Source organism: Lagopus leucura, unplaced genomic scaffold (genome assembly GCF_019238085.1).
Source record: "Lagopus leucura isolate 7727_CA_CO unplaced genomic scaffold, USGS_WTPT01 Super-Scaffold_100059, whole genome shotgun sequence".
In the NCBI taxonomy this organism is placed as follows: Eukaryota; Metazoa; Chordata; class Aves; order Galliformes; family Phasianidae; genus Lagopus; species Lagopus leucura.
The window spans coordinates 1,090,014-1,109,936 of NW_024962305.1; the positions used below are offsets into that span (position 1 = coordinate 1,090,014).

The 19,923-nt window shown below is 49.1% G+C and overlaps 1 protein-coding gene across 1 annotated transcript in view; it reads left to right on the plus strand.

The window, feature by feature from the left end:
- ASIC2 (acid sensing ion channel subunit 2) overlaps positions 1-19,923 on the plus strand; it is a 416,369-nt gene that overhangs the window by 393,696 nt on the left and 2,750 nt on the right. Inside the window, exons 3-8 of the mRNA XM_042886579.1 lie at positions 6,698-6,825; positions 16,657-16,807; positions 17,254-17,310; positions 18,035-18,188; positions 18,702-18,793; positions 19,432-19,511. Of these exons, the coding sequence (XP_042742513.1) occupies positions 6,698-6,825; positions 16,657-16,807; positions 17,254-17,310; positions 18,035-18,188; positions 18,702-18,793; positions 19,432-19,511 (662 nt within the window). The remainder of the gene's footprint in view (positions 1-6,697; positions 6,826-16,656; positions 16,808-17,253; positions 17,311-18,034; positions 18,189-18,701; positions 18,794-19,431; positions 19,512-19,923) is intronic.

Consider the following 19,923-nt stretch of genomic DNA (forward strand, 5'->3'; position numbering starts at 1 on the left):
TCCCCTTCCCCTTCCCCTTCCCCTTCCCCTTCCCCTTTCCCTTTCCCCTTCCCTGTCCCTTTCCCTTTCCCTTCTTTCCCTTTCCCTTCCCCTTTCCCTTTTCCCCTTCCCCCTTCCCCTTTCCCTTCTCCTTCCCCTTCCCCTTCTCCTCACCTTTAAAGGTCCCTTCCAATGATTCTGTGATTATTTTGGCTTGTCTGTGTAAACCCCTACTTGCTGAAGCCAAGAGCAGCACCAACCAGGTGTCATCTCATGGTGATGAATATATCTAGATCACAGTGATGCTCCTGTCCCCTCCACAAAGCCATTGAGGCCAGTGAGCCCTCTGTGCTCCCATCACAGCCCCAGGAACGTTCCAGATGCAAGATTTCTGAACGTATTCACCAAAGGTGTGATTTCTTAGCTGGGGGAATGATTTAATAGAGATCCTGTATTCCTATTGTTTCTCAGCTCTGGAAGGGAATACCTGAATTTCCTATTGGGTTTCTGTAGTGTGTATCGTAGCTGCTGGTGAGGATGAAGGAATTGCCTGGCTCAGTGGGCTGTGGGAAGCTGCAATGTGTTGGCTGTGACTCATCCTGTTGTAGGCATTGCCCTGGGATGGGATGAATCACTCTGGGGCTGTCAGTTTGCTCCTGCAATGGAGGGAGATTCAGCAGGGTACAAACTGAGCCCGGATCAGTGCAGCAGCAGCACAGCCCTCTGCCGTACCTCCAAGCATAGAAAACAGAAAAGAGCCCCATTCCTTAAGGGGCTGCATGGGAGGGAGCAGGGGGTGAAGCTGGAGGCGATGTCCTTGTCTCAGTGGAAGGAACAAGGTTGGGGAACCTGTGGCCAATAACCGAAGGGCTGAGCGGTCTCCATCAGTCCTCTATATAGAACCCGCTGAATGCAACACCATCCATCTCATCTCTCATGCTTCCCCTGAAGGCCACACACAGGGGGTTGGGTTTCCCCTCTCCTCCAGCCCCCACAGGGACATTTTTCTCTTCTCAAGCATCACCCCCTTCCCACCCAGCCCCATTAGACAGCACCCCAATGGGCACTTTGTCCCTAGGTCACCCCAGGGAAATTCCTCGTCCCCACTTCCTCCCAAGCAGAGCCCAGAATAGCAAAACATGCAGGACAAATGTTTAGAGATTGTGCGAAAGTTGTGTTGGCTCCATCGCCTGTCAGGCGGATGTTGTCACCCCCCCCCCCCCCCCCCCCCCAAAACCCTACTGCAAATACTCTTATTTCAGCCTCACTTCATCTTGTTACCAAGCAACTTTAACTGCAGAAAAACACAACACGTCCACGGGAACAAGAGCATGCACAAGGGATCAAGGCTGGTTTTGCTGTAGTTAAATGGGTTTCTATGTAATTCCATATTTTTTCCTGTTGAGCTCAGCTGAGTACAGCTTTCCAGGACTTACCTTCCCATGGCTTTTTGTTTAAGTGTATGTAATCAATACATTTTTGTCTAGCAAAAAATGTGAGAGCGTTACGCATTTGCCGGAGCTTTGTGCACGAGCACAATGTGTTTGTGGCAGCAAAACCCTTACAAGCTGCTCCATGGGTGCAATGAGCCCAGTATGCTCAGCCAGTGCCCCTGAGCCTCCCAGATGCATTTGGCACTTCACCTCCATGCCATCACCGTGCCATCAACCCAACCAGAAATACAACAACCGCAAGCAATCAGCATCTTTGCTCCGACCCATCCCAGCAAACAGGTTTATGTGCTGCTCTGCTCCATGAAAGAAGCCCTTGAGCAAAACTACTCACTGTGCACATGCTCCCCTTTTATTTTTCTTTTCTCCTCCTTTTCCTACTGCCATGTTTCTGTGTTGTCTGACAAATGCTTTGAAGGATTTATGGGGACACTAGGCTGGTGGTGACAGGGACATGGCCATGCAACATGAATTGTGCTTTACAGAGTGTAGAAGAGGCACTGGAGAATATTCCAGCCCACCAACATACAGACCGGAGAGTTGGGCGGAGAGGAACCTGTTGAGTTTTAGCCAGAGCAAGCATAAAGTCTTGTACCTGGGGAGGAATAACTGCATACATCAGTACAGTTTAGGGACTAACCTGGAGAGAGGAGCTCTGGGGGTCCTGGTGGATGACAGGTTGGCCATGAGCTATCAATGTGCCCTGGTGGCCAAGAGGCCAATGGGATCCTGGGTTACATTCAAAAGAGTGTGGCCAGGAGATCGAGAGAGGTGATCCTCCTCCTCTGCTCTGCCCTGGTGAGCCCACACTGAGTGTACCGTGTCCAGTTTGGAGCTCCCCACTTCCAAAAAGACAGGGATCTCCTAGAAGGAGTCCAGCGAAGGGCCACAAAGATGGTAAAGGGCCTGGAGCATCATCTGTATGAGGAAAGACTGAGTGACCTAGGTCTGGTCAGCCTGGGAAAAGACAATTGAGAGGATAGGTTTATAAATGTCTGAAGGGAGGTGGAGGCAAATGGATGAGCCCAGGCTCTTTTTGGTGGTGTGTAGAGACAGCACAAGGAGTGCTGTCCTCAAACTTGTGCATAGGAAGTTCTGCGCTAACATGCAGAAGAACTTCTTTATGGTAAGGGTGATGGAACACTGAAACAGGCTGCCCAGAGAGGTGGTGGAATCCCCTTCTATGGAGATAGTCAAGACCACTCTGGATGCCAACCTGTGTGACCTATTGTAAGGATCCTGCTTTAGCAGGGGGGATGGACTCAATGATCTCTTGAGATCCCTTCCAACCCCTTTGATTCTGTAACTTCAGTAGCAACACTGCATCCATTCTACAGATGGGAAAACTGAGGCAAAGAATGAGGAGCATCCGAGGGGAAACCAAACCTCCTAGCTCTGTGCTGTATCCAATCTAAACCTCCAGGTCAACTAATACAGACATGGTTGAGAAACCATGGACCAAGCTGAGCCAGGTGGGATCTGCCTTGTTTTTCTCCAAGCAGAGGGCACTTCCAAAGCTGTGCACCCTGCAGCACGCGCTGCTGTGCAGCCAGCCTGAAGCACGTGCTGAATTCATCCCCGCTTTAATTAACGCTACTGCAATCCTTCAGCAAAAAGAGCAGCTCAGGATTTGTTTGGAAACACTGTCCTATGTACAGTAATATGTATTTATGTATTTATAAAGGCAGTCATTAAGGGGATTTTCTCTATTCCCCATATGGGCTGCATGAAGAAATAAATGCATATGTGCTGCTCACTCAAAAAAGAAAGGATTAGAGATGGGATGAAGGTCTCTGCTCGGGCTTCCCAAAATCACAAAATTGGTCTAAAAATGATACAGTGCAAACCAAACCTCAATTCCCTTGAATTTGTCTTTAAAATCTCTCTGGCACCTGAGCCAGCCAAAGGTTTTCAGTAGTTTCATCTCACCTGTGTTTCCTGCAGAAGGAGCAATGAAGGGACGTGGATTGGTGGGGAAATATCAATGACAGGTGGACAGTTGGGTTGGGTGATCTTGGAGGCCTTTTCCAACCTTGGTGATGCTGTGATTTTATGATTCTGTGAATGCTCTCGTGCTTCTGACAGCCTTTCTGAACAGCGCTGTTTATTTTGCTCTTCTTGTTTTTATCAGCGACGAAAATTAATAACTGTTTGTTTTAAAACCAGACTTTGTTCTACAACGTAGTAAATCCATTCCCTTCCCCGTGCGTGATTACAAATGGTTTCCAGACAGGATTTTCTATGTTAAATTGCAAAGCCTGTCACATTTAAGTCTTTTGCAGATACTTGCAGGGCCATATCTTGTTTGCTTGCTCATGTTCTGGATGCACAGTGGTTTATCCACGGAGACAGAGCAGTGCACAGCACTTGGGGAAATGCCTGGAATTAAGTCAGAGCTGACCCGGGGAAATGTGAGGCAGATGCAGAAATGGGCAGAATAATTTCGGACCGAAAGTGTTTCGACAAAACAGCTCCCGTTGCCCAACAAGTGCAGCTAAATACAAGCTTTCTCCTCCAACTTGTCAGGTAATTAGTGAAGGAAGCATATGGCATCGCCTGGAAGTGTTGGAAGGGGATCAACACCAGACAAAGCTGGGGAGGGTTGGGTGAGTGGGCGTCACGTGGAAATAATGGGATCGGGAGGAGCGGGAGGCGGCGATGGGAAGGGGTGGAAGCCCGTGGTTCTGGCAGATGGCTGCCTTGGCACTGATGGGGTGGATGAGGATGCTGGGTGTTCCCAAAGGCTCAGTGGGAATGCTCCTTTCCTCTCACTGTTTTGGGGAGGTGGTGGTGGGGAGGGGATCTTCAGTGAGGATTGTGTGCGTGGGCAAGCGTAGGACGTGAGCAGCCAGACAGGGAACCTGGGTATGCCAACATCCACCCAGTGTCCCTTGGAGGGAGATTAGCCAAATCATGGGAGAACAAGGCAAAGGCAAATACACCAGGTTTTTATTGTAGTTGTTGGTAATAGGCTTCATAGAACCACAGCGTGGTTGGGTTGGAAGGGACCTCAAAGCCCCCACAGCTCCACCCCTGATGTGGACTGGCTGCCCCCCAGCAGCTCAGGCTGCCTGGAGTCCCACCCATGGCCATGGGAACCTCCAGGGTTTGGGCACACACAGCTCTGGGCTGCAGTGCCAGGGCATCAGCACCCTCTGAGTAAAGAATTTCCTCCTAACTCTCTCACTTTTTAGTCTGAAACCATTCTTCCATATCCTCTCTTATCCCGTCCTTACCTTGTCTTGGTAATAGGGCTGTGTTGTTTGCGACAACTGCCATCACGAGAGGTTGGCAGGGATAATTCAGATCATGGTCACTGTGTCTTGGGCAAAAGTGGAGGCAATTGTGGTTACATCCCATCTTGCTCCATGAGACTTCAGTTCAGCATTATCCAAAACAAACTCATCCTTTCTATGCCGTTATTGCTCTGATGTGGCATTTTACATGGGAAACACCTGCAGCTTGCTCATCCACCCCAGCGTGCAGCAGTGATGCTGCCATGCCCCCATCATGACACTGTTTAGTACTAAAAGCAATTTTGTCACACATGGAAGTAAAAATACACAATTACCTTGCAGAGGAGTACTGCAAAGCCAATGCCAGGATTAGCACAAGTGCTGGAGGTGTCGATCAATGGGAACGTGTGGTTAAGAGTGAGTGGTGATGCAGATAATACACCTCCAGCTGGTTCAGAGTCCAACTCCAAGTGGTTGGAGCCAGGCACACGGACAGCTTGCTGACCACCTGGGTTTAGCAAGAGTATGCGAGACCTGGGGAGGAAACTGATGTAATAAATCCTATTTATCTGCAAATTGTTTTGGAGGTAGGAAAGCTGAGCTTTAAAAAGGTTAAATGCTAATAAATACTATTAGCCTGCTCCAACTGCTCGGTTGGTAAAGGATGCTGAGATAAAATGCCAGAAAGCAGCGCTGGATGCTGTGGGCACGGAGTGTTAAGATTCAAGTGGCCAATGAGTAAAGCAACCTCACAGTCACAGTAGGGCTTTTTGATGCTGATTGTTCCCAAAAGGTGAATGGAGTTGTTTGTGTTTGGATTGGGGATCATTGGATCAGTGGCACAGGAGGGGCTTCCTGGATCAGTTTGGCCATGGCTTTGTGTAGCTGAGTGCTGAAACCTTGAGGGATGGGCAGCTATCAAAGAGGTCTGGGGCTGACATTCCTTCCTTCTGGTTTTCTGGCAGTGTTTTGGATCAGATACACTGCTGGTAAAAAGTTGAGAAGCATAATAAAATAGAAAAATACCAAGAAATAGTAAGCAAAGAAAATAAAGAGTGACTCATCACCAAACAGAAGTTCTTCAGATGCTTAGGCAGCATTTGTTGGCCCTAGGCATGGATTCCTATCAGTGGGTTGCTGTGTGTTTAGACCATACTATGCATAGCTAATGAGTTCCTTTGCCAGTGAGCCCCCACCTCTAAAAACCCACATGCTCCCTGTAGTTGGTTTGGATGTGAGGCTGTAGCAGCAAAGCCAAAGACAGTTCTGTGCCCCAGTGGGGGAAGATGCCTGTGTGATAGAGGAGCCCAAAGTGCTGGATCAGCACAGTCAGGTCTGACTTGCATCCTTTAACTTAGCTTCTTCAGAAAGCCTGTTATCAGTTGGCTTAGTGGAAGAGGAGCTCAAGATGTGAGGATGTCACATAAGCCAAAGTGAGGAAACCCATAACAGCACCATGAGCTTGAGCCCGTGAGCTGCAAAGGGCCTTTGTGCTTGGAGCAACTGAAGCTTGGGATTTTACACTTGTTTCATTGTCCATGTTATGTTCCAATAGGCTTCAGATGTGTCAGTGCCAGAGATGAGGCTGAGGGGCAGCAGAGTTGGGTGCACCCATGCTTTTGGTATCAGAGACCATACAGATACTAGAACTGACTTTTTGGGAAGGAAAAGTGTATTTGTTTTAGTCATATGGGAGTGCATTTAAAATTCTGAGAACAAGCAGCCAGAAAATGGGTGTCACCTCCTGTTTTTTGTCTTGAAAGTATGGAGAAATCATAGCTCTCTGACATAGGCTGACATCAAGCCCTTGGGATAGAAAGCAGTGAAGGACCAGGAGCCAGCAGACGGTTGTGATCCCAACAGGGAGAAGCATCCCTTGGTGCTTCCCTCCGTCATGCCCAGCCCCTCATTAGCCAGACAATGCTCTCCTGTCTGCGTATCTCCTTTTGAGCAGCACGGATTGACCAGACAAAAGTCCCCAATGGCACCATCCCACCAATCCCAGCTTAATCCCCTGCCTTCTTCTTCCAGAAGAGACGACATTCGAGGCTGGAGTCAAAGTTCAGATCCACAGCCAGTCGGAGCCGCCATTCGTCCAGGAGCTCGGCTTCGGGGTGGCTCCTGGATTCCAGACCTTTGTGGCCACCCAAGAGCAAAGGGTAAGTCCCAAATTTCATTTGCACACCGAGGTGCCTCCAGTGGGTCTCATCTATGTACTGATGCTCCTTGAGAGGTGACACGTTGGTTTTTTTCACTCCTTGCTCCAGATTGGGAAGAGCACAGCTCTTCTTGTTTCCAATACGTTACCCACAACCCTCACAGTTTGAGTCACAGAAGGGAGTAATATCCCTGATTGGCTTTTTGGTGTTTGTGGTTCACCTGTGGCAGTCTCTAAATGTGCTGAGTACCATCCAGCCCACTGTGACAGGTTGCTGTCTTCTAAAATCTCTCATGCTCCAAGGAGATTAAATGAGACCAGAGGAGTGTGTTTCATTAAGCAGAGCAGCATGAATCCTTTCAGGTTGGCACCAAAACAATCACATTACTTATGCTGGCCAGTGGTGGGAAGCTCGTGGCCCAGGGTGCATCACCATCCCTGCATCCCAGCAGTGGCACATCACAGCACAGATGGATGCAATGTGATACGGCGTCATTAGACCCAAATCCTGGGTAGGCATTTGGAAAGCTGGGGAGCAAAATAATGTTCTCCCCACTATTTTTGGCCATAGTGCCTTTGCTCCTGACCTTCCTGCTTCATTGCCTTTCTTTTTCCTCCCTGTTCTCATGCCTCCTCTCAGTGCAGCACGGTGGGTTGATGGTTAGAGTAGATGATCTCAGTGCTCTTGTCCAACATTCTTTATCCTATGAATCAAACTGAGAAAAGCAATCAGACTCTCATGGAGGGTTTGCTGTGATCAAACCTCAGCAGAGATCAGGGCTGCAGAACTTCAGCTCTAAGCATCTCAGCAAAGTCACCACCAACTATACCTTTAAGCCAAGGCATCTCTCCTTGGCCCTGGGTACCAAAATACACCTGGAGGCTGCAGCATTTCAGCAAGGCTCATTCATTACAACGTGCTTGTGTGTGCTCAGCCCAGAGATAACGAAGGGTGTGGGCTCCTGGTGGGCGGGCGCCAGGTGGAGTCTTCTCAATTAAAGCAGAGCAATGTTTTGCTGTGTCTTGTGAGAAGTCTGGTGGGCTGGAGAAAATGAGCAGCTCCATTAGCACTCGCTTGGAGTGTAACACCTTGGTGACAGTGAAGGCAAAGGGATCTTCAGGGGCACAGTGAGCACCTGCTGAAGTCCAGAACAGCTCCTGCCCCATCTGTGTCCCAGCCATACACAAGCCAAGCCCTGTCCTTGTGCTGCTCAACCTCCCCAGACTCATTCTTGAGATGCTGCATGGCCTGGGCAAACCTTGCTGGTGGGTTTGGATGCATCAGCTATTGGAGGAAACGGCCTTGGAGACCCATGGGAGGCATTCTTCATCCCCTACCCTTCCATAAATCCATTGGCAGTCACTTTGTGCTGCCCCAGAGGACCTGCTGGGTTACAGCCAGCAGCCAGTCAGTTGGGTGAGCCCACTCACAGCCTGCAGCGAGGACCTCGAGGACTTTATTTTAGGTAGGAATAAGCATAAATGCTGAGACCTGCTCTAAATCTTTCCTAATGCTACCCTTCCTACTGCCAACCTTAATTATTTTTCATTCTTCCTATTAGAAAAAGCGATTGCAAGGGACTGTGTTAGGAAGACAGCTAACTGAGAGAAAAGAAATGAAATAAAAACCCTCCCTCCTCACATCCCTCCTTCAGGAAGGAAGATGGCAGTGAAGCAGAATTTGGGAGGCTCTTTGCCAAAGCATGTCTCTCCTTCTGTGGGCTTTGCCCCAGGTTCAGCGCTGGCAGAGGGCAGGGCGCATTGCTGCTCAGTGCCAGCCATCCTGGAACAGGTTTAAGATTGTACCACAAAGCCTTAGCTCATGAGACACAATAAGGTCACTTTATAGCCTAATTGCAACCACTAATTACAAACACTGCAGCACAAGCATGCTACTGCCTTGTCTAATTAGCCCCCAATTACCCCTCTCTTATTACCCTGCCTTGTCTAATTACGCCTACCACCCCAAATGAGCATCTCTGATTCAGGGCCCAGATTGAGTCTTAATACCTCACCTCCACGCCTGGGGTGGGCATGTGCTATTCCTTCCATAAGTCAGAGCAAAAGGAGGAAAACCCCATGAACATCACCCAGAAGACTGAGTCCAGCCCATTATTGCAGTCCTAAACTGCATGTTTTATATCACCATGGTCAAAAGCAAACCATGACGGTGTGATCTCCTTAAATGTTGCTTGAAAACCAGCTGTCAGTCGAAAGAAGCAACAAAAAAAATCACTTTTTCTCCTCCTTCTGCAGCAGCTGAGCCATCCAGCAGAGTGACTTTTAAGAAACATTTGCCAGGTTGGTGGTGTTAATGCAGTAGTAGTGTCGAAAGCATCCAGGGAGCACTGCAGATGGGGACACTGCAAGCAAGCTGTGCTTGCTGAGTCAGCAAAAGCAAAGGCAGTGCAAGCAGGGGGTTCTCCATAAAAGCTGTTTGTGCTGTGTTTTTCTGCTGTGGACATGTCAGACTGAAGCAATTTCCTCTAATTACTTGGAATTTAGGAGCTAGGATAGAGCTCCCCAATGCTCAGGCACTGCTGGAGGCAGTGCGGTGGCAATTAAAATGGGAGTGGTTTGATGGAGGGCGTCAAAAATCCTCTCTGAGTGATTTCGGAAGGGAGCTGGTGCAGTTCACACAGAGATGTGAGACTGGCTGCTGTTTCCTGGGGGTCTTACACTGTGTTACATGAGGAGGGGAGCTGGAAGAGCTGGGGCAGAGCAGAGATGCTCCGGCCACGCAGGAGAGCCGTTTCTATGGCAATCCGTGAGCCTAATGAGTAAGGTTTGTTTTCTCATGAATGAGCCAAATGTGGAGCAGCAGCACAGGAGCTGGCTGCAGGCACAGGCAGGCTGGTACCAAGCAGGGCAGGAGCACCGTGCACAGGGCTGTGCCCTCCAGGTCCCTGCTGCTGGTTTTGTGAGGGTGTATCCCCAAATTTCCCTTTTCCCAGCACTTTTGGGTGAGCCTGCAAAAAAAAAAAAAACCTTGCGTTGTGTGTACCATAGGATCAAGGAGTCATTAAGGTTGGAAAAGACTTCTAATGTCATGTGGCCATAATAGCATTGGAAAGGTTGCAATGCACACTGGCATTCATATTTTGGAAGGCTGATCCATTATAAAAAAAAACAAAAACAGATTCCTCCTGGCTTTGCCATCTTTTCATCCCATTTTCCCAGCTGTGCTTTATGGCATCATTGCTGCATCACCCATGGATGGGATGGGTAACTGCTGCTCCCTGCCACGCCACCGGCGCTGTGCGTTAGGGAAGATGAAAAGCACACTAAAATGGCAATTTCTGCCAACTTGGCCGTAAAAATTTAAGAGGCTTCAATTAAGCAACAGGTTCAAAGACAGAGCAATATTGTTTTATAGGGCTCTAGTGCGCCTTGGAGACTCATCCCCCTGTAATGTTTGCACGGGACAGAGAGCATCAGCTACCAACAACTGCAGGATCACAAAGTGTAATTACAGAGCCAGGGAAATGGGGCTCAGGGTCCAGCAGTGCTGACTCCTATTTTCAAACAGGGCGTAGGCTGTTGCGTTTGAAAATTGGGAGCAATTAAGTGACATTTCCCCGGTTTGCCAACGCTCACTCAGAGCATCTTCTACCTACAGTCTTACACCTCCTCCTGGAAATGTTAGCTCTCAGTTTCCCTCAATCCCACGCGCTCTCCCTGTTGATTTCCTCCGGTCTGTCATTGGGCTCTAATCAATTAAATAGCAAGAAGCCAGCCAGCAGCCAGCGAGGGCAAAAACATCAAGGAGGATGAATGGAAGCCATTGCAAGGATGTTTTTGTAGGGCAACTGTGTGGTTTTGCTTGAAAAATGGCATTTGGCCTAAAAAGATACAAGGGGAAATGGGCTTGGAGCAAGCAGTGGAAATGAGTCTGACTGAAGAGTGATGAAGATGGAGAGAAATTTAAAGGGCTCCTTTGGGAAGGAGGTTGGTAAGAGAAACTCTTTGGGCACGTCATGAGTGTGTATGGGATGGTGGTCAACAGTTTCTGTTCACCATTTGCTTTGTGACAGGGATAGTAGATAGATTTCCTTTTAAAAGATGGAAAACCACTTTCTGAGCATAGCAGAGCTCCAGAAAATCCAACACACCTCCAGCTTGGGCACCTGTGTGAGGTTGGCCAACGTGGTCAAGTAGAGCCCACACTGACCAGTGGAATGTGAAGCAATACTTCTGCTGGTGGAGGAGGTAGCCAAGGAGGAAAAGGCAGAGCTAATTGCCATTTGATTGCAGAGTTAATTGCCATTTCATCCTTGGAGGGTTTCAAGGCTGGATGGGATTCTGGGCAGCTTGATCTGGTGGGGGGCAACCAGCCTACAGTATGGGGTTGGATCTTGAGGTCTTTCAGGTTGCTTCCAACTAAACCATTCTATGATTCTATGATTCTGTGATTTAAAATGTAAGCAGAAGGCAAAGCTCATTGAGCACGGGAGAAAAACACGTGGAGCAGCCACCCAATGACTTTTGCTTTGCAAAATCATTCCCAGGGAAAAGGGAACCTGGAGGGGCTCACAAATCACAGCGTGCCCAAATGAATGTTTTCTCCCGGTGATCATTCAAATCCAGGGCTGTGTACCCTTGCCAAGCACCGCAGGCTGCTGGAAGGGTTAAGCTCTTGTCAGTCAAGAGAGTTTTATTGGTGCAAATGGGAAAGAACAGCTGCATGGCACACAGCACACCCTGCCTGGGCAGGAGGCGATAAATAGAGAAATTCCAGCATCATTAACTGGGAGATGGAGACAGGAACCTGCAGCGTGTTCACTGAGCTTTTTAAGCATTTTACAAGTGTTGAAGCTGTCTGGGATTGAAAATCTATTAAGTTGATGCCATTTGATGTCTTATTAAAGAACGTAGGTTTGTGGTCATTATTTCATTTGCAGCAAAAGCAGACACACCTTGCCTTGAGGCTGCAAGCTCCAGTGGTGGGCTGGTGGCTCTGGATGTGCCTGGAGCGCGGTGACATCGGGTGGTGCTGAGCCAAAGCAGATTTATGGCAGAGCACAGCTGCAAACAGGGCTGGAAGCAGCTTCGCCACGTTCCCACACTGCAACCACTCATTGCAATCCCCTAATAGCAGGAATCAAGGCAATTTAACGAGCACTTAATTAATTAAGTATTAATGACGGCGAATGTGAGGGGATGCGCGTTTGTCGGCCTCAATTAGGGGCTGATGCTGAACTCCAGCTATTGGGAAAGTGGAGCAAAATGATGGATCAGTGCCACTGAACTGAGGGCAGAAACTGTTCCTGCTTTGCTCTTTTCATCCTTTCCTTCCAGTTTCTAAGGGACGTCGCTCATTGCTGGTGGTGGGAAGCAGCTCAGCATCCCAAGGCAGCTTCTGGTCCAGCACCAAATCCCACTGCTCACTGCATTTGGGGCAAAAATGAGCACTGCACAAAAGAGGGGAAAGCAAAGCAAGTAAGGCAGGCAGCATTGTGTGATGGCCTCATTAACTTTGTCAGCTCTGTGCATTGGAGATCCAGGTGTCTGCACTGCACAGCCCAGGCAGACCCCAGGGTCAGGTATTGTGCATACAAAGGCTTTGCGTGAATTTGCAGCCCTGACAGTGCACCAGTTGCATCAATGAGAGGGTTACAGGGGCTTGCAGGGAAGGATGCTTTTGCAGACAGGTTCACCATTTCACTAACCTCAGAGTTTGCACTAACCAAAGGGCTTGCAGTGCTCACGGGAGCACGGATGGGGCCTTGCAATGGGAGAAACTTCAGATTTTGCTCCATTGCTTTTTGGCAGGATTGAGCTGTGTGCTGCAGAAGCGTTTGCCCTCTTGATCTGAGCCTTCCCCTGCAAGGTGCACTCTTGCAAAAGCACAGCGTGGCTGTGGGGCTGAAGGGGCTCCTCTCAGGGAACATTTCTGAGGATGTGCCCTGCCTGGGAGCAGCACAGAGCTGAGTCCCTGGGGATGTACCTGCCCCCTCCTGAGAGGTCCCACGCCCATGTGTAGTGCTGATCAGTTGAGGATTCACTTCTGATTACAAATTACAGAGCACAAGGGAAGCAACGTGCCTCTGAAGCTGTAATTACAATGGAAGCTCCACTAATAGCCCTTGATGAGTCCCTCAGAGAGGCAGAAGTTTGTTGACTTGCACAAGGGAGGGGGGGTCTTAACACTGAGAGCAAAAACTGGAATGTATGGTGGCACATGGATCTGTGTGCTGCATGTTGGGGAAGCTGGAAAGGAGTAAATTGTGGGCAAAGCAAATGGAACCCCATGATTGGAGGGAGAAGCAAGCCAGCTTTGCTTCACTGCATGAGGTCTGTGCTAATGCAGGTCATGGGCGGATAGTGCTTGTGGTCCTGGCTCTGGAACAAGACCTAACTCTGTTAATGAAGCTGGCTTTAATTAAGCATTCAGCCCGTGCAGCTCCTGCAGACGCGGTGCTGGTTCACAAACACCGTGGCTCACATCCAGTGCTGGCTGAGCAAAAGCTGTGTAAGCTCAGTGTCTGATGGCGACTCCGTCATCTCCTGCTCCTGTCACCTACATCTCAGAATAAAATTTACAGGGCTTAGAAGATTTGTGTGTAGCGGTGCTCAGAAGAGAGCTGATTCCATCTGAGCCTGTGATTATTTATTCTCCTTTATCATACAACGTGCAACATATGGGCCCCTTTCTCCGCTGCGGATGACTAAATGATGGCATCTGGTACTCTATTATGCAGCAAGTGTAAAGCAAATGAGAAAAGATCCTCTTCAAACAACACTTTGCTATTGTTGCAGAGACGCTCTCAGTATTTTCATTCAGAGGTGTTGCTTCGCAGACTTCCAACACCACCCGCTTCAGAGCCAGCCCTGTTTCTTGGAGATGCTGCAAATGTCTGGGAGCTGCTTTTATTCTCAGTTCTTCTGCTGGTTCCACAGATGGGAACAGCCTTCACCGGCTGCACCTTCGCACCTGGGAGCTGTCTGTGGCTCAGATGGGACCTGCAGGATGCGGAGATCGCTGTGTGTTGTGCTGAGCTGCTCTCACTGCTGTTGCCCTGAAGTGAGCAGCAGTGTGGATTTGGATGGATTTGGGGAACTCCAGTGCCCATAGGCAATGCTGCAAAGTTATTTTTTTGTCAGCAGTTTAATAGCAGCATCGATGCTCACAGGAGAGGGGAAGGGAGCAAGTGATTCTGTGCTTGCCTGGCTAGTGGGCAACCAGAGCCTAGGAGGGTTCACTGTTACACCGAGATCCCTTCACCTTCATTCTGAGTTTGTCTAGGGTCTCTCCTTGGTCCTATGCAGGGGAAGACCTGGAACTGCCATCTTATCATGGCTGGGAGCCTTGGCTTGGCTGGGAGATGGATGTTCTGCAGGGCTATCTTGAGCATGGTTCCATCTGGTCCTGCAAACCTGCAGCAGGTTAGAGACTGAAACAACTGGGAACCATCAAAGTGGTGAGCAAAGCACCTCCACATTCTTGGGTGGGAACTTTTTGTGGCAAAATTGTTCATAGAGAAAGAATTACTTCTGCTTGGCTGAGCTGTGAGCCCATGGGCCCAGGGCCATGGGGTAGGACTGGATTTGGAGAGGGCTGGATTCTCCCTCCAAAGCCTGGCCTTTTCTCCAAGCTCTGCCTTACTTCCACCCTCACCACCAGTCAAGTTCTTCACAACATCTCTTTCTCTCCCTGTCTGCAATTGAAGCCCAATATAGAGTATAGCTGCTGATTGGTTATGAAGTCAAAGCCAAAGACGTTTTACCTTCTCTCAAGCACTACAGGCTGGTGCAGAAAGGGTGCAAATGTTCTGAAGGTGCTTTGGAGGTGAGCTGGGGCTCAGCTCTCACCAGAGATCTCACAAATCATAGAATCATTATGGTTGACAAAGACTACTAAATCATCTGGTCCAACAAAAGAGACTTGGAGCACAGCATGGGCTTCACGTGGCTCATGTCATGTCAACTTTGTTGTAATCACCCCAGGCCCATACCTGAAGGGTTCCTGGGCTCATTATTCATCCTTCAGGGTCCACAACATGGCTCTACTTTGTGACTCACCCCTTTTCAGGTTCCTCAGAGAAGTTTGGGTGCCCCATCACTGGAGGTCCCAAGGCCATGGATGAGACCCTGGGCAGCCTGAGCTGGTGGGAGGCACCCAGCCCACGGCAAGGGATGGAACTAGATGGGCTTTAAGATCCCTTCGAGCCCAACCATGCAATGATTCCATGGTTCTGCAACCGTTATGGTCCCTTCCAACCCAACCATGCTGTGATTCTATGGTTCTGCAATCTCTGTGATCCCTTCCAAAACAGCCACACTGGGTTCCATGATCCCATGGTTCTTCGATCTTTAAGGTCCCTTCCAACCCAATCAAGCCATGATATCATGGTTCTATGATCTTTGAGTTCCTTTCCAATCCAAACCATGATTCTATGACTCTCTTTCCCCTACATCTCCAGAAGACCCCCCAGATAGCCCCAAAGGAAGCACCTCACACCTAGCCCCTAGTTCTTAGGCTTGTAGTCCATCACCATATGTTTACATATTTATTTTAGAACATGATTAATGTTACTACATATTTAAACGAGTGTTTCTCTTCAGCCAACGTGCTCTGCCAGCACAATGCGTTCAGTGTTTCGAGCAAAGCATGGCAAATTGGATGCTGCTTTAAAACACAGAGGAGGGGTTAGGGAAGTGCTATTTTCTGCTCTCTAGCAAAAAGTATTGCAGAGCATTTAGCGAAGATAAAGAGAAATAGGAAAGCCTGCCAAGCTTCAGACAGAAGGCAAACAAGGTAGATTTGGCCACGGGGGCCAGAGAGCGACTGTTTTTCCTCCAGCATGTTCTGGGCTTGCAATTAAGGTTTCTGTGGTGGACTGCAGTGTTCTGCTTTTCTTGTCTTTGCATTTATGCTAAATAAAGTGGTAACAACAGAAGGGTTTGCATTGCACTACTACTGAGCAGTCCGGGTTGCTTCATGCAAGGTGATGTGCAAAGGTGGGTCGTCAGCAGCATGGGTGCAAGGAAAGTGGATGGCTGAGGTCACTGTGTCTTGCTGCAGAGGTGTTTGGAAAGGGCACTGCTGACTTGTCCTCTTCTCAAAGCTGGTGCTACTGTGTAAGGCTGTCACCTGGTGCATTTTGTGTCAGTGTGAAAAGTGCCTATGTGAGGAAAGGAACAGTGCAGACCCAGGTTTGTTCGCACCACAGCAATCACATTTCCTTTGCTGGAATTTTGCTGTTTCCATTATCTGCTCCTTAATGTCACCAGCACTGCCTGCGTCGTCCCCATGAGATGAGCATAAGGCTGATCCAGGAGCTGTCACACACCGCTGCTGATTACCCTGTGTTTGTTCTCAGCAAATTGGAGCCAATTTGTAAGTCACAGCCTCCCCAGCAGTCCCTGCACGAGAAGCATTTTCCCAATGGTGCAAGAGAAAGGACCAAGTGCTCCTTTAAAGCTGGTCCTGCAGAATGCCTGGTGCTGCACATCCCCTGTGCACCATCCTGCTGGGGGTGCACCATTCTGCTGGGCTCTGCTGCTGGACTGGAGGGGAGCTCTGCAGCGCAGTGTCTTGCTTATGGCAAAAAAGAGTCGCTGGGAGGGTGAGGATGGGTATGAGAAACTGATTTGTGCAATTGCTTAATGCCATTTCCAAGATCACGATGAAGGATTGGACCACTAGGCATCAACATGGGCGGATTTGGGAGTTGGAGTTGAGAGTGACTCGTGTTGGAATTTTTGGGGTTGGGCTGGACTAGGCAAGCTGAGTTACCCCTCTCCCCAGCCAGCGTGGTCCCTTTCCTTCCTGTCGGTAGGGGGGAGGAGATGCTGCATCCCCTGACACCCCCTCCTCCCTCTCTTGCAGCTGACCTACCTGCCTCCGCCGTGGGGTGAATGTCGCTCGTCAGACATGGGCTTAGACTTCTTTCCCGTTTACAGCATCACGGCTTGCAGGATCGACTGCGAGACGCGGTATATTGTGGAAAACTGCAACTGCAAAATGGTTCACATGCCAGGTCAGTGTTCCTCTCCATCCACCCAGCCTCCACCAGCCAAGGGACCTGGGACTAGAGGAGCTGGGAATATCTTGTCCTAAAGGGAAGAGGGTGCTAGAAATGTTTGTGAAATGCCCTGAAATAGGGGCAGGAGTGGCAGAGGGCCATGGTTCTGGTAACACCTCTCTGTCCCTGGATTAGCAACCTTGGGTGATGTTTGCTGTGACTCTGTGACTTGGAAAAAAGGCCCCCAGAGCCAGCAGAGGTAGGATGGGTGCTGCAATCCTTCCATTGCCCAACCCATCCTTGGCTTGCTTTGCAAATGTCAAGTCAGTGGTGGCATTTCTTTGTTGTCCCCACACTGCCCTCAGCTCGTTTTGGGACTGAAAAGGGGGACAGGACAGGGCTGAAAAGCTTCCATGTCACCAGTCCCTAGCAACAGTGGTGGATGTGTTCTTTCCCTGCAGGGGATGCTCCCTTCTGTACCCCGGAGCAGTACAAGGAATGTGCAGAGCCTGCGCTTGGTGAGTACCAGCAGATGTCTCTGGATGTCATGGGAGTCCCAAGCTGGGGGGACTTCCAGCAGCCTGTGTCCTTCTGGATGGGGTCATTAGCAACAGCTACAGCCCAGAAATGGCTTTTGATAAGATCTGAATGTTGGGGAGGGCAGGATATTCCCTAGGATAAAGGTTCCTCTGTCCTATGGTTCCATCGAGGCAGCAAGAATCAGGATGACAAGCACCCTGAGATGTGTAGGAGGGAAGCACTTCTAGGTCTGGGTCTGTGTTTGGGTCTGGATTTGGAGCTGGATTTGAGTTTGGATTTGGATTTGGGATTGTATTTGCATTTAGGTTTGAGCTTGGATTTGGAGTTGGGTTGGGGTTGAGAGGGAGCAACGCATTCTAGTTTGGGATTTAGGAGACTCCAGGGTTGAGTGCTGTTGTCAGGATCAGATGCATGCAAAGGGTTGGCATGTTACCAGCATGAGATGAGTTACAGCCCCAGGCAGATGCTGGTAGCAGAGCATGGCCTCCAGCGAAGAGCCTGTCTTCAATCTGCTATGAATGGCGTACAATAAAATGGAAAAGGAATGGCTTACAATAAAATGGAAAAGAAATGGCCAGGATTTCTTGCAGCTCTTCTCATTTGAGATCTGACTGCTTGGCTCCTTTCTGGGCTGTGTGACCTTTGGGTCCACATCTCCTGCCTATTTCCAACTCTTGAGATAAACTTTGCCACCTTCTCCAGGTTTGCTTGCTGAAAAAGACAGCAATTACTGCATCTGCAGGACACCCTGTAACCTGACCAGGTACAACAAAGAGCTCTCCATGGTCAAGATCCCCAGCAAGACTTCAGCCAAGTACCTGGAGAAGAAATTCAACAAATCAGAAAAATATATCTCGTGAGTGTTGCAGAAAACAGAACTCCTTCGTTTGGAAGGAGGGGGGGGGGTGAAAAGTAAAGATCTGTTTGCCATTTAAACCACAAGTGCTTAGACCTTGCCAATATGGGCGTATGTCCTCCATGGGGGATTAGGGTGAGCCCTCAAAGAGATGAGGTGTGGGTTGCTTTCATCCCAGGAGAGCTATTGGGACACCTTGGGCCTCTACCAGTCCTGGGCACGTTGTTATCCATATGGAGACAGCAAGAGTTATTCCTTATTAATCATCGTTCAGACTTCTGCTCTTACCATAAAAGTGAGATCCAGCGCTCAGATCCTGAGCAGAGATCTTGGAGAGGAGTTCTCCAGCTTGTGCTGAGGCTCCCAGAGTACGGCCTTGGCCTCCTGGTGTCTGTAGGTCACCAGAAAGAGTGATGAGGACAGGGGGTGGGGGAAAAGCCCCCAGATCCCTTTATCTTTTCCTTGTCCCAGAGTGGTGGCTGATGGGCTGGTGCTGCTGTTCTCTTTCTACAGAGAAAATATTCTTGTCTTGGACATATTTTTTGAGGCACTCAACTATGAGACAATTGAGCAGAAGAAAGCCTATGAAGTGGCAGCCTTACTTGGTAAGGAGGACTCGGGGTATATTATCAGGTCTGTGTGAGCTGGGTGTATTTATGGGACAGCCAGATGCCACAAGTGAGTGCATCCTGTGAAATCCCAGCAAAATCCAACCACATTTCTGACCACTACACTTTCAATCCCTTCTTTTCCTTCTGACACCAAGCTGGGGAGGGTCCCGGGGGCCACGATCTGAGGGACGACAGCTAATCCATGTGTCACCCATGAGAGGTTAATGTGAGCTGCCCCATCTTAGCTGGATACCAAAGCCCTGATATTCGGGTTGAGCAGGCAATGGATGCTCTCAGTGGTGATTCTCATGTTGGAAGGCAGTATGGAGAAAGCTATCTCTTAAAACCTTCTACCCACTACCTCTTACCTGCTCCAAACCCATCTTAATCTCCAGCAGGGCCATCCAGGACCCTGGGCTCTTTGCCTTTGAATGCTGCCCCACAGCTCAATGGGGAAGGTCAGGGAGCTGTTGGGCTGCTTAGCTTCAAATTGGGTCAAGCTTTGTGGGTGATGGCTAAAGATTTAAGTGCTTGAGACCCATCAGGCTGGGCAGTAGAGGTGTTCGGTCAAGGAAAAGGCTGGTGATGAAGCTGCTCTGGTAAAACCATCAGCGTGTTATTCTCTCTCCTAGGTGACATTGGAGGCCAGATGGGGCTATTTATTGGTGCTAGTATCCTCACTATACTAGAGCTCTTTGATTATATATACGAGGTAAGTGCCTTGCCTTCACCTTATTCCTGGCAGGGGTTGGGCTTGAAAGCCTTGATGCCAGCACAGATCACAACCCTCCATGCCCAACGTGCTCAACTAATGCTATAATTAATTATAAATGACTATAATATAAGAATTATAAGTTAATTACACCATATAATTCACCTCCAGTAGACCTCCAGCCAAACAAACCCTCCCTGGAGCATTCTCTCCTCCAGGATCTCATTTCCCACTCTTCTTCACCATATTGCAAAAGCGTTAATGTTGGGGGTCAGGTTCATGGCTTTTGATTGTAAAGGGGAAACTGAGCATCTGGGGGGCCTGCAGAAGCCTCTGGGATTTTGGTCCCTGTTTGCAATGAGATGACCCCAAGAACCCAAACCTGCAGGCCCTATTTTATAGCAGGAAAGAA